The sequence below is a fragment of the Odocoileus virginianus genome, chromosome 2 (assembly GCF_023699985.2).
Source record: "Odocoileus virginianus isolate 20LAN1187 ecotype Illinois chromosome 2, Ovbor_1.2, whole genome shotgun sequence".
Taxonomy (NCBI): Eukaryota; Metazoa; Chordata; class Mammalia; order Artiodactyla; family Cervidae; genus Odocoileus; species Odocoileus virginianus.
In genome coordinates this window covers 93,450,396-93,464,455 of record NC_069675.1, presented here as the reverse complement: position 1 = coordinate 93,464,455, position 14,060 = coordinate 93,450,396, and the positions used below count along the sequence as shown (strand labels likewise).

The 14,060-nt window shown below is 48.5% G+C and overlaps 2 protein-coding genes and 1 non-coding gene across 9 annotated transcripts in view; 2 read left to right on the top strand and 1 right to left on the bottom strand.

Moving 5' to 3' along the window:
• LRSAM1 (leucine rich repeat and sterile alpha motif containing 1) overlaps nt 1–5,931 on the bottom strand; it is a 33,953-nt gene extending 28,022 nt beyond the window's left edge. For 2 of the 7 annotated variants that reach the window (XM_020874908.2, XM_070453107.1), the window contains exons 1-6: nt 5,769–5,931; nt 5,221–5,456; nt 3,514–3,617; nt 2,962–3,018; nt 2,445–2,489; nt 1,160–1,237 (exon numbers count right to left, since the gene is read on the bottom strand). In XM_020874908.2, coding sequence (XP_020730567.1) covers nt 1,160–1,237; nt 2,445–2,489; nt 2,962–3,018; nt 3,514–3,585 — 252 coding nt within the window. In that variant the 5' untranslated portion in view covers nt 3,586–3,617; nt 5,221–5,456; nt 5,769–5,931. The other 5 variants (XM_070453090.1, XM_070453093.1, XM_070453099.1 and 2 more) reach the window with 5 other exon arrangements.
• RPL12 (ribosomal protein L12) lies at nt 5,914–10,408 on the top strand. The gene is made up of 7 exons (XM_020874913.2): nt 5,914–6,046; nt 6,710–6,783; nt 8,259–8,357; nt 8,692–8,773; nt 9,337–9,423; nt 9,776–9,888; nt 10,048–10,408. Exons 1-7 carry the CDS (start codon nt 6,010–6,012, stop codon nt 10,051–10,053), a joined length of 498 nt encoding a protein of 165 aa, XP_020730572.1. The 5' UTR covers nt 5,914–6,009; the 3' UTR covers nt 10,054–10,408.
• Nucleotides 9,127–9,255, top strand: LOC139031714 (small nucleolar RNA SNORA65). The gene has a single exon (XR_011484189.1). It is a non-coding gene; the product is annotated as a small nucleolar RNA SNORA65 (small nucleolar RNA).
• Nucleotides 10,409–14,060: the final 3,652 nt, after the last annotated feature.

The following is a 14,060-nucleotide window of genomic DNA, read 5'->3' as shown; positions in this document are numbered from 1 at the left end:
CTGAGAAAGCCCGCGTGATTTCAGGCACCAGGGAGACAGGCTGTGGTGGTGGTGGGGTGCCCTTGTGCCTCTGGTGTTCAAAGCAAGAGCACCCACCCCTTCCTCCCCAACTAAACGACCACTCCGTCTTTTTTATTTTAAGTATTATACCATTTCATTCTTATTTATCCAGTATGCGTACATATTCATGTTGAAAACTCCTCATGGTCTAGATATATATTTGCATAGTAAAAGACTACCAAATATGCGATAAAATATTGATAGCAGTTCTCTAGAGTGTGAAATTATGTTTTTCCTTATGCTTAACTTGTAGAAGGAAATGGCCTGGAAAATCCCAGTACTCTTGCTTGAAAAATCCCATGGACGCAGGCGCCTGGTGGGCTACAATCCATGGGGTCACAAAGAGTCGGACACGACTGAGCGACTTCTCTTTCTTTCCTTGTGCTTAACTGTATTTGCTAATATTTTTAACAATGAAAATGAGCAAAATGGAGTAGGATATATATATATGTACACATATAAAATGCATATATATGAAATATAAATATACATAAATATGAAAGCTTTTTAATGTTATCTTTCTTCCGCTTATAACAATAAAGAGAAGTAAGAACTACCCCTAATCCCTACACACCAGCATTAACCACAAAAATCACTTTGATGCCTCCGCGGCCAGTCTCTACACAGAGATAGAGATATGATGGGAAGGCATGCACGTTAAAAGCACGTTAAAAATAATGTCGCGGATGAATATTCCACGTAGCCTCGGTCACAGCTCAAGTTTATGGGGAACAGCCTGGACGTCCCAGCCTCTGTCTTGGGGGAGCTGACTGTCAGGAGGGGGTCGCCCAGCTCACCACGCTTCCATGCACCGACCACACGATGCCTGGCATCCCTCCTCTTGCTTCCTGTTTGGGCCCATCCATCCCCTGGTTCTCTGTCAGTCTGCCTGTTATGAGTTTATGGTTTGCCTTTCCACCTAGCGGGTAAGCTCCCTGAGGGCGGGGCTCGCAGCTGGTTCTCTTTGCAACCTCACCGCACACAAGCCCGATCATGCCCAGAGTCCTGATGACGTGAGGCGCGTCTGGCATACACTTTGACAGCTGAGACATGAAGGGAAGGGCATGCTGGCTGCCTCCTGGGAGCAGGGCCCTGGTACCTTGATGGTGGTGAGGCTGAGGAGGCTGCAGGATTTAGGGAGCAGGGAGGTGAGCAGATTCGTGTGGACGATCAACACCTGTGTGGGAAAGAGTTTCAGCGTGTTAGGCTGAAGGAGAGCTGCAGGGAGAGAGGCTGGAGGTGGGGCAGCCTTCACAGCACTGGACATCAGCAGTCAGCCCGGCCCAGAGCTCTCCCGTAGACATCACAAACGACGTCTCCAGACATGGGAAAACAAGATGACCTTAAACTCTGGAATCTCAACACTGAAAGGGACCTCAGAGGTCTAATTCTTCCTTCCATCCTTTGAAGGGATCCCCGTGCAGCTGTCCCGACCTTAACGTCCCTCAGTTTCAGCAGCATCTTGTGGAAAATGTCGTTGTTGCTGTCTAGTCCCTCAGTCGTGTCTGACTCTTTGTGACCCCATGGACTGTAGCCCACCAGGCATCTTGTGTCCATAGGATTCTCTGGGAAAAAATACTGGAGTGGGTTGCCACTTCCTTCTTCAGGGGACCTTCTTGACCTAGGGACTGAACCTTGCACTGGCAGGTGGATTCTCTACCACTGAGCCACCAGGGAAGCCCCTTGTGGAAAACAGAGAATGGTAAGTTCCTGCCTCTGAGGGATGCTAACAAGCTAACAGGCAGAAAGCACTCAGCCCAGGGCTGGGACATGGTCGGACGCTCAGAGTCACATGCTACTACTTTTGTTAGGTGATGACCCCTGCGTGGACGCTCCCAGTGTCAAGCTCACGCCTCTGTGGGCATAGAACACATTTTACCTACCTGCTCTTGGACACTTCATTTAGAATACTCTTACCTACCTGCATTCAAGGCTGCAATGTCTTTCTGAAAAATCATTCATTCCACTCTTAACCTCCCCTAGTTGACTAGAATGAAATGAGTGTAATTTTTACTATTAATAACCATGTGGTTATTCAGGGTCCACTATGCGGCAGGCACTCTACTCAGGCCATTTACATCTCTATCTCTACCTCCCTGCCACTCATTTAATTCTCACAATAGCTCTGCAAGAGGAGAACGACGGATGTCTTCCTTTCACAGATGGAGAAACTGAGATGTAAGAGTGTAAGGAAGTTGCCCAATTCAGGAGGGGCCCAGCCAGAGCTGCCTGATGCCAGGGCCTGCTTCCCTGTGAGGACACCTGCTGCAGGTGGAAAGGGTGCCATTCAGAGAGAAGAGGGATGTCTACGCCAGGATCCCCACCTGATTTCAAACAAGCAACCATGCCATGAATAATTTTCTGAAAATGTAGATCCGTCTCACCTTCTTCTGCAGAACTTTGCATGTTGCAAAAGCCCCAAATGGAATCTAAGATGAGATAAAGAAGAATCAGTGCCTCCCTTCCTGCCAGTTTTTAATCTGTTTTCTGAGTGGCAGGAAGAAGGGGCAGGAAGTAAGTCTAAGCCCTGGGAAGGCTGCAACGGGTGGTCAGCCCAATCAGCCGTCGGGTGACTTCCCCAACTACCCACCCTATCCCCATCATGAACTCCGACGGGCAAAAAAAAGATCTCTGATGTCCTACAGAGAATCCCAGGCTCTCCCAAGGCCTCAGGAATCTGTGGGCACATTTTCTGGACTCTGTGACTCTTGAAGACCATGCTGAGGCCAAAAGATCATCTCAGTTTTCTTTCACAAGAACAAAAGCTAAGGAAACATCTCCTGACTAGAGCTTCTGGCCTCTTAAAGTCTCAGTCCACATCTATCATTTCCCAGGGACAGCAGAGCCAAGAAAGAGAGCAGATAAAACTTCACAAGCAGAACACCAACCACCCCACTTTACCTCGGAGAGCTCACATTTAGAGATATCAAGAATGTCATCTGCTCCAGCTTCTTTTGCCTAGGGATAAAAAGAATTAAAAAAAGCTGGGGGGGGGCAGTTTCTAGGACTTTCAGTGGTTAAGACTCCACACTCCCAATTCAGGGGGCCAGGGTTCAATCCCTTGTCAGGGAACCAAATCCCACATGCCACAACTAAAAGAGCCAGCGTGCCACAACTGAAACCCAGTGCAGGCAAATAAATAGTTTTAAAAAGAAGAAGAAAGAAAAGGAAAAGGGTTCGAGCAAAACATCCTTCCAGGGTGGACAAATCAGGCAAAGAAACATTGGATTAATGGCTTCAAAGAATTGCAGACACCCTCCTGGTTCAACTAGTCCATTCTGAAGGTGCACCAATGATCCTGGCTTTAAGTTGGCTCAAGGTCCAGCAGGGAAGAGTGTGAACAAGTCACACCAAGCGTGGTCAGTCTGCAGAGGGGAAGTGCAGCGTGGAGCCCTGCTGCCTGGGGCGGAGGTAGAGATGGGCATAGACTCGGAGGAAACCCATTTCCCTCACCAGACACATCTGGTACTCCAGGCGTTTCCGAGCCTCCTCACTGGGTTTCCGCTTCCGGAAGAAGAGTGGCATCCTTCCTTTTTCCTAGAGCGATCTTCACCACACTAGGGCGGAGGAGAGGGGTGAGGGCCTGGGGCATCTGTCACCGCCCCCCCCAACACCCTGGACAGCAGCACAGTAACAAGAGCACGGAGCTCATTTGCTGGACTATATGCTCCTTGAGGGCAGGGCCATGTCCATCTTGACCATCCATCTGTGCCCTGAGCCTGGCAAGGCAGGTGCTCAATACCATTTGTTCTTTGTTGGCCAAACAAGCAGCAGCAGGATGTGGAAAAGCATAACAGCAAGCCAGGTGACCTGGCTTTGAGCCCACATTTGCCCCTAATCCACTGTGAGCCCCTGACATACCCATTCTCTGTTCAGGGCCCCCATCTCTCCTCCACATTAGACAAGGGGGTTGATCTGGAGACGTTTCCTCAGGTCCTCTCCAAGGAGTCTCTTTGAGGACTCTCACAGCCTCGGCTGATGAATCACTTCTAACCCCCGAAACACTATCAGAGTGGCATCAGCAAACCACCAAACGCCGCATGGCTTTAGCCAGCTCTGTCCTTGATCCTGGGGAACTCAGCTACATCATAACCAAAGAGGTTTCTGAACTACTAATAAATAAAAATTCAAAAGCAATTCTCAGGTAATTTGCCACTCTCCAAGTTATTATGATCCCATTTGATTCTCACCACAGCCCTCTTTATAGTAACAAAATTGATGCTCATCAAGTTCAGCTATCTGGTTATACAGCTGGACTGTGGTCCAAACCAGTCTGGAACCTCTGCTCTGTCAAGTCCTGATCCCGTGGAGTTTGCCCAACTCCTTGGTGCTTTAATAACTTAGCACACACCGAGCACACACTGTCCTGAACTCACTGCCTGCCTGGTATCAGAAAATGTCAGCACTTGATACGGAACATCAGTGGGTCAGGATGCACTCATACACAGAAGCTTATGGTTAACAGCATGGACTCTGGGGTGATTTTGTTTGTTTGTTTAACTGTTTTTGAATCCCAGCTCGGCCACCCACCAGCCATGTCCCCTTGGTTCACCTCTCTGAGCCTCAGTTTCCTCATCTGTAAAGTGTGAGTAATATAATGTTCCCAACACCTGGTTCTATTTGGAGCCAGTGATTTCCATATTTGTAAAGCCCATAACACAGTACTTGGCACAGTGTTAATCACATACCACCACACATCTAACAAACATTTATTCAGGGCCTAGGACAGTAGAAAGAGCTGGGCAGAAAGGGGCCAGGGTGGAGATGCAGTTGAAGAAGACATATACCTCCTCCTCAGGGGAGGGGCAGAGCTCACAGGTCTCTGCCGACAGAGGCGCGGGCTGTCTGGGGAGCTGGCCTAGCCTGCAGAGCTGGCTCAGGTCCCTCCGGTTGCCCCAGCGGTCTGCAGGGATGGGGAATAATTTAAAACCAGCCCTCCCCATCTCTCCTTAACGACCAGCTCTTATCCTTCCGCTCCCCAATGACTAACCTTCCTCACTTCCTCCCCAACGGCCACCTCTCTTCCATCCCTCCTAGAAGATCAGCTCTTCCCTATCTGCTCCCTGACGTCCGTTCCTCATCCATCCCCTCCCCCGACGTCCAGCCTAGATGGGAAGAGCCACACTCATCCTCCCCAGCCTGGAGTGGTCAGTGCCCAACCTTGCTGTGCAGATAAACAGGTCCCTGACGGTCGTTCCCCGGGGTGGACCTGAGGGCAGGCCGATCACTCGCAGGGCTTGGTCATGGACGTGGGGTGGCAGGCCACTGGGCACTGCACGTTCCCTGCGGAGCAGAGTCTGGTCTCCTCCAAACGTAGGAACTGGGGATTGAAACTCAGAATCTCAGAAAGTCATGCAGACCAGGATGACGAAGTCTGAGAACGAAGACCGCAGAATCTTAAAAGAGTTAAGAGATGGACCGGATTTAGACTCTTAACAAAATTGTTCTAATAGCTAAAATGCATACATCACGAAGGAGTTAGAAGGTGGTCCGAGATGGCTGTGGCCGAGGTGTCTCGGAATGCGAGGCGGACCCTTAGGAGAGGGGCGGGGCTCTGGGATTGGGTTATTGGGACTATGGGGTGACCCTCAGGATAAGGGAGAATGGGGAACACTGGGGCCTGAGATCTCGGGAGCAGTCCTCTGTTGTCTGCCTTCTCAGGGAGAGCTGCCCCGAACCCCCCTTCAGACCCCCTAGCCACAGCTCACCGCGGTGCCGGGTTCTCCAGTCGTTAGCCTCAGGTGCCTGCCCACAAGCAATATGGCAGCAAGGGCGTCGCTAGAAGGTTGGGCGGAGACAGCAGTTCTCGCGACAGTCGCGCTTTCGGGTCTATATCCGGCGTAATCGTCCCACCTTCCGGTCTTTCGGCTTTCGGCTAGGAGGAGGCGAAGGTGCAACTTTCTTCGGTCGTCCCGAATCCGGGTTCATCCGACACCAGCCGCCTCCACCATGCCGCCTAAGTTCGACCCCAACGAGATCAAAGTCGGTGCGTGCTTTAGATGTGGCCGGGGCTTCGGGATGCGGCATCCCTCCCCGTGTTCCGTCCGGCCTGCGGCCCCGCCGCGATGGCCTTTCCCGCGTCGGGCTTCAAGGCCGCTGCCTCCTAGGGGCTTGCCCTCTGGTGCTGCGTTCAGGGCGCTGTGTGGTCGTGGCCGAGTCTCTTACTCTTTCTGGCCCTCGGCTTCTCCACGTGTAGATGGGGAGGGAGGACCGGACGACCTGTGGCGGCTTCACAGCCCGCATGCCTTAGGGTAAGGTTTGTCTCGGGCGGTTCTCCCTAGGCTGGGTTGGCCGGCGGCCGGGGCTGCCTCCAAGCCGATGCGGTGTGGGTCTCGGCAGCGGTGCCCGAACCCAAGGCCGCCGTCCCTCGTGGCGCCTGGAGCGGTTCTCGCCGTGGCGGGAGGGTTGTCTTGCCTTGCTCCCCGCTGAGGCTCTTGGCATTTTTCCGAGAAGAGGCAAACGGTGGTGCGGCCAGGCCCGCAGAGGACTGTGGAGGGAGGGCTGTGATTTGGGCGCCCCTTATTGCCTCGAAAGTCCCATGGACAGAGGAGCCTGGTAGGCTACAGTCCATGGGGTCGCAGAGTCGGACACGACTGAGCGACTTTACATACTTCACTATGCGGAGGCACTAATCCTTTCTTTCTCTCAGTGTACCTGAGGTGCACCGGTGGGGAAGTCGGTGCCACGTCTGCCCTGGCCCCCAAGATCGGCCCCTTGGGCCTGGTAAGTCATCCCTGGAGGAGAAGGCACTTACTAGGACTCTAGCTTGCGCAGACACGATTGCCTCTGAGGTGTCGTTGATAGGGACAGATTGCCATCCCTCACTAAGCCTCTGAGCCACTGAACTGGCACCAGCTGCCGCAGAAAGCTTGTCATAAAGGTGGAAGCTGGTGCTTGGAACCTGAACTTTTCCAGCGTGTCTACTGCTGCTCTCAGGGTACATGAGGGATGGGATAGAGGAGGTTTTTTAAGTCAGGAGTGATAACTGTGTAGTCTGCTTGGTCTGTTTCTTAGGGAAATAGGCATATGGCTGCTGGAGGATTGCATGGGGTATGAAATGGAGACCTTTGTGAATGTTAGAGTAGCTAATACTAACTCTGCTTTCAATCTACTGATTCATACACTTGGCTTTACTGAGTGTCCTGGAGAAGGAAATGGCAACCCACTCCAGTATTCTTGCCTGGAGAATCCCAGGCGGACTACAGTCTATGAGGTTGCAGACAGTCGGACACTACTGAGTGACGAACAGACACCTAGGGTCGGACTTAATTCGTCTCTTTTTTTCTTGAATGTAATCAGGTCTTTATTCTTTGGGCACTGGGCTCCCGACTGAGAAGTTAACCCCTCATGGTTTTGCTTAAGCAGCGGCCGCCTTACCTCTGTTGTCCCTGAGCTCAGCTAGTGCTCACTGGGTACCTCTCTCGTTCCGTTCAGTCGCTCAGTCATGTCCGATTCTCTGACCCCATGGACCGCAGCACGCCAGGCCTCCCTGTCCATCACCAAGTCCCAGAGTTTACTCAAACTCATGTCCATGGAGTCGGTGATGCCATCCAGCCATCTCATCCTCTGTCGTCCCCTTCTCCTGCCCTCAATCTTTCCCAGCATCAGGGTCTTTTTAAATGAGGCAATTCTTTGCATCAGGTGGCCAAAGTATTGGAGTTTCAGCTTCAGCACCAGTCCTTCCAGTGAATATTCAGGACTGATTTCCTTTAGGATGGACTGGTTGGATCTTCTTGCTGTCCAAGGGACTCTTAAGAGTTTCCTCCATCAGCCAGTTCAAAAGCTTCAATTCTTCATCGGTTAACCTCCTTTATATAATTCTCTTCAGGGGATTATTGCCCAGACCGCATCCCCATAGGTTGACTAGGATTGGTCAGACATCAGGAACATGGTGTCTTTAAAGATCCCCTGGTGATCCAAATGTAAAAGATACCACATAGATCTTTAGGAAAGGGTAGGTAAGGGACTTGGCCCCACTACGGCCTTAAACCTCAAGGTTACAGCCTTGGATAAGCTAAACCTGTAGCCTCATTTTTCCAATTTAATTATGGTGATAGCCATACCTTGATTAGGTAGGGACAGTTGAACGTGTTTCAGAAAGCTTGCTTGTGTGCGCCCAAGTGAGAGGGACTGGGCAGATTTTCAGATCGGTTTCAGTTAGGGCACAGTGTGATTACATATACCTTTTATTTCTACAGTCTCCAAAAAAGGTTGGTGATGACATAGCCAAGGCAACTGGTGATTGGAAGGGTCTGAGGATTACAGTGAAACTGACCATTCAGAACAGACAAGCCCAGGTACTTGGTTTGAGGGAGGGCAGAGGTGGGGATACCTGGGAGGCAGGTTTTTGCTGACCTGCCACCAGTGGTGAGCTAAAAGCAATTTTATTTGTGGGGAGGGCTGTTTTGAGAGCATGGTTTAAATATTAACTCTTCTCACTTTTGAGACACTGGGCAAATCAGTGTTTGCTGGGATAGGGTAGGCTGTGTTTCTGGTTGTGAAAATTAGCTTGAATGTACATTTGGTAAACAGTGTCTGGCCCATGGTTCCTGACAGCCAAAGTGCATGGTATTATTGCTTCTCCTTAGAGGGTGGCATAGGGTTTATTCACATGGAGAATCTCTTCTGCAGATTGAGGTGGTACCTTCTGCTTCTGCCCTGATCATCAAAGCCCTCAAGGAACCACCAAGGGACAGAAAGAAGCAGAAAAACAGTGAGTGGTTTTTTCCCTGGTAATTTGTGGGTGGTGGTGTGTCCAGTGTAATAGATAGCTGTACTTTCCCTTTAAGGAAATAGGGATGGCACAGGTGTTGGATGTTACAGAGCCAGGCACTGCCCACAAGTGCCCTGTGGCTCTCCCCAGTCACTGGTGTGGAACAGATCCCCTCAGCACTTACAGGAGGGAACTGTCAAACAGGGTGAAGAAACAGATAGCCAGTAACTGGGGAAGGGCAGCTTCCTAGTTGGATGACATATGGACAGCTTTTACCAACCTCAGTCACTTTTTTCTCTTCAAAACAGTCCCTTACATGTAAGGTTAACAAAACTTGATTTTGTGTCTAGCCACCCGCCACTGCACCTGACCAGTTTTCTGTTGGCTGGTGCAATCCAGTGGTGAGCTAAAAATAAGCCCAGCTTAGGAAACAGGGTTATTCTTCATGTGGATGACTCTGTGCCGAAAGCATGGGAACAGGCTAGAAATGGATGAGGGAAGATGGACTGTGGTCTGCCCTGGCCTCAGGTGGTAACAAAGCTTCTCTTTTTTCTTTTCTGCAGTTAAGCACAGTGGAAACATTACTTTTGATGAGATCGTCAACATTGCCCGGCAGATGCGGCATCGGTCTCTAGCTAGAGAACTTTCTGGTAAGAGCAGAACAGTTTGGGGCCACCTTGGTTGTAACTTGAGATGTATTCGTTTAGTGGCCTTTTCCCAATTAGAAAGGGCTTTTTTACTCTGTAAGACCTGGAATTGGAGTGTCTTTTGGTTTGAGTCTGGGTATCATAGGATCTGTGGCCAGTTTTGCACTTGGAGTTTTTAAATGATACTGAGCGCTAAGTTTTCGATTAGGGGAGCAATTACCGATTACCAATTGCCAATTCTTTTAATCCATAAAATAGTTATTCCTTGTTCTTCTCCTCACCTGTATCCCCTCTGGTATCTGAGAATTGTGAGGGACTGACTTCCCCTCTGATTCCACATTCTCTTTAATGACAGGAACCATTAAAGAGATCCTGGGGACCGCCCAGTCTGTGGGCTGCAATGTTGATGGCCGCCACCCTCATGACATCATAGATGATATCAACAGTGGTGCAGTGGAGTGCCCAGCTGTAAGTAACTTCTGCACTGATATGGTTAAAATTAAGGTGAAAACCCGAGGGGGAGCTAATGTATCCTTTGAGATACTATAGAAAGTTCTAGAAATGCTCAATAGTGGAGGGTAAAGTTTTTTGTCCTGTTATTGAGAGGTTTCTTTTTCCCCCCCACAGAGTTAAGAACTGCAAAGGAAAAAGAAAAATAAAGGATCATTTGACAACCAGTGGACTTTCTGATGTAGCTTCTTCCTTGTGGGGAGCCTAGTCTTTGTAGTCAAATTGTGGTCATTGGGGCCAAGGTGACAGATGAAGCAGCAATCTGTGGAGAACAGAATTCTGTCCTCAAGAAAATACTGTTGGTCAGAAAGAAAACTTGGGAGTTGAACATAATAGAACATACGAGTGGAAGAAGCTCTTCCCAAACCAGTTTACTCAGTTGGTGAGTTGCATGCCCAGGGCTTTGCTGTCCATCCCAGCACACAGCTGGGGCTCAGAATTACTGATGGGACAACCAAAGAACCTGATGTTTATGGTCCTTGACTGATCTCAAGTTGATGTAAAAGTGAGGTTAAAGTCTACTAATGTAGTTAGCAGTTATGGTTTAAACCCTCAGGGTTTGCTTTACACCAGTAACAGACTTTTCCCCCCCAAGCCTCTCCCTTGTCTTTCCCTTAGTTCTCTTTTTTATTTTCTATCTAGAGCACCTCATTTGATTTGATATGCAACAAATGAACATCAAACACCTGGGTGCTGAGACAGAAGCTTGAAATAGCAACCTGGAAGGGGCTTCTTTCTGGGTCCTTAACTAAAATGGGTTAGGAATGACAGCCCTACAACCTTCACTTCCAGTTGCTTTACTCTCCCATTTTTGTGTTTTGTGTGTATGCTCAGACATTTTGTAACCCCATAGACTGTAGCCTGCCAGGCTCCTCTGTCCATAGGATTTCCCCATGCAAGAATACTGGAGCTGGTTGCCATTTCCTGACCCAGGGGTTGAACCTGGGTCTTCCGCATTGCAGGCAGACGCTTTACTGTCAGCCACCAGGGAAGCTTAGGTTTAGATGGTTTTTAACCACAGATGCAAGCAGGTGTGGAAAACTTTACTGGAAAGGACTATCTGAGATCTCCGAAGTGAGGAGAGTTTCCAGGACATGTGGCAAAGTTGCCAAGGAATCAAAGCTAGAGGCCTTGGGTGACAACCATCCCACACTACATCCCATCACTAATGGGGACTCGGCATACTTATCAAAAAACACCAGGGAAGCAGTTTATGCAGGTAGGATCTACACTGGTGGTGTAATGGAGAAAGAAGAAGGCTAACAAGCTAAAGAGCTTGATCCAAGATAACTGGGCTGTCAGGAAGGAGGGAAAAGGAAAAATGACTCATTTGCCTTTGAACCAGGAAAGCATGGCTGCCGTCAGATGGCCCCAGTCTTGTTAGCCCTCCCTCTAAAGTGAAAGTCATAGTATATGACTTATTAACTATACATATTCCATGGCTAATTCATTACAATGTATGACAAAAACCACTGCAATGTTGTAAAGTAATTAGCCTCCAACTAATATAAATAAATGGAAAAAAAATAACTATACATATTATAACTATATATATTATAGTTCATCGCCTTAGGTCTATAACATGTTACAGCTATCTTATTCCAGCTGGAAAAAGCTAACTATAACTTGTGTGTGCCTGTGCTCAGTCATGTCTGACTGTGACCCCATGGACTGTATAGAACTCTCCAGGCCAGAATACGGGAGTGGTTAGCCATTCCTTCTCCAGGGGATCTTCCCAACCCAGGGATAAGTCTCCTGCATTGTGGGGGGCTTCTTTATCAGCTGAGCCACCAGGGAAGCCCTCCCTCAGGGACTCCATTTAAAGGTAGGCACCTTGCTGAGGCCGTGGTCTATGTGATCAATTGGCTAGTTTTCTGTGATTATGGTTTCAGTGTGTGCCCTCTGATGCCCTCTTGCATCACCTGCCGTCTTACTTGGGTTTCTCTTACCTTGGACATGGGGTATCTCCTTATGGCTCCTCCAGCAAAGTGCAACTGCTGCTCCTTACCTTGGATGAGGGGTATCTCTTCACAGCCGGCCCTCCTGACCTTGAACGTGGAATAGCTCCTCTTGGTCCTACGCCCACACAGCTGCTGCTCCTTGGACATGGGGTTGCTCCTTTCGGCCACAGCCCCTGACCTCAGGCGTAGGGTGGCTCGTCTTGGCTCAATGAAACTAAGCCATGCTGTGTGGGGCCACCCAAGACGGTTGTGGTGGAGAGGTCTGACTGTGTGTGGTCCACTGGAGAAGGGAATGGCAAACCACTTCAGTATTCTTGCCTTGAGAACCCCATGGACAGTATGAAAAGGCAAAATGATAGGATACTGAAAGAGGAACTCCCCAGGTCGAAAGGTGCCCAATATGCTACTGGAGATCAGTGGAGAAATAACTTTATAAAGTATGAAGGGATGCAGCCAAAGCAAAAACAATACCCAGTTGTGGATGTGACTGGTGATAGAAGCAAGGTCTGATGCTGTAAAGAGCAATATTGCATAGGAACCTGGAATGTTAGGTTCATGAATCAAGACAGATTGGAAGTGGTCAAACAGGCAAGAGTGAATGTTGACATTCTAGGAGTCAGTGAACTAAGATGGACTGGAATGGGTGAAATTAACTCAGATGACCATTCTATCTACTACTGTGCGCAGGAATCCCTTAGAAGAAATGGAGTAGCCATCATGGTCAACAAGAGACTCCGAAATGCAGTACTTGGATGCAATCTAAAAAAGGACAGAATGATCTCTGTTCGTTTCCAAGGCAAACTGTTCAATATCACGGAAATCCAAGTCTATGCCCCAACCAGTAACGCCAAAGAAGCTGAAGTTGAATGGTTCTATGAAGACCTACAAGACCTTGTAGAACTAACACCCAGTAAAGATGTCCTTTTCATTACAGGGGACTGGTATGCAAAAGTAGGAAGTCAAGAAACACCTAGAGTAACAGGCAAATTTGGCCTTGGAGTACGGAATGAAGCAGGGCAAAGGCTGGTCATAGCAAACAGCCTCTTCCAACAACACAAGACTGTACACATGGACATCACCAGATGGTCAACACCGAAAGACTGATTATATTCTTTGCAGCCAAAGCTGGAGAAACTATACAGTCAGCAAAAACAAAACCTGGAGCTGATGTGGCTCAGATCATGAACCCCTTAATTGCCAAATTCAGACTGAAATTGAAGAAAGTAGGGAAAACCACTAGACCATTCAGGTATGACCTAAATCAAATCCCTTATGACTATACAGTGGAAGTGAGAAAGATTTAAGGGACTAGATCTGATAGTGCCTGATGAACTATGGATGGAGGTTTGTGACATTGTACAGGAGACAGGGAGCAAGACCATCCCCATGAGAAAGAAATGCAAAAAGGCCAAATGGTTGTCTGAGGAGGCCTTACAAATAGCTGTGAAAAGCAAAGGAGAAAAGAAAAGATATTCTCATTTGAATGCAGAGTTCCAAAGAATAGCAAGGACAGATAAGAAAGCCTTCCTTAGCAATCAATGCAAAGAAATAGAGGAAAACAACAGAAAGACTATAGAGAATGGGAAAGACTAAAGATCTCTTCAAGAAAGTTACAGATACCAAGGGGACATTCCATGCAAAGATGGGTTCAATAAAAGACAGGAATGGTATGGACCTAATGGAAGCAGAAGATATTAAGAAGAGGTGGCAAGAATACACAGAAGAACTGTACAACAAAGATCTTCATGACTCAGATAATCACGATGGTGTGATCACTCACCTAGAGCCAGACATCCTGGAATGGGAAGTCAAGTGGGCCTTAGCATCACTACGAACAAAGCTAGTGGAGGTGATGGAATTCCAGTTGAGCTATTTCAAATCCTGAAAGATGATGCTGTGAAGGTGCTGCACTCAATATGCCAGCAAATTTGGAAAACTCAGCAGTGGCCATAGGACTGGAAGAGGTCAGTTTTCATTCCGATCCCAAAGAAAGGCAATGCCAAAGAATGCTCAAACTACAACACAATTGCACTCATCTCACGCACTAGTAAAGTAATGCTCAAAATTCTCCAAGCCAGGCTTCAGCAATACATGAACTGTGAACTTCCAGATGTTCAAGCTGGTTTTAGAAAAGGCAGAGGAACCAGAGATCAAATTGCCAACATCCAC

Excerpts from the sequence above, each read along its gene's own strand:
- RPL12 (XM_020874913.2), top strand. The coding sequence starts at position 6,010 with ATGCCGCCTAAGTTCGACCCCAACGAGATCAAAGTCG. Across the intron at positions 8,358-8,691 it reads TTCAGAACAGACAAGCCCAG|ATTGAGGTGGTACCTTCTGC; the intron begins GTACTTGGTTTG and ends TCTCTTCTGCAG. Across the intron at positions 9,424-9,775 it reads TCTAGCTAGAGAACTTTCTG|GAACCATTAAAGAGATCCTG; the intron begins GTAAGAGCAGAA and ends CTTTAATGACAG.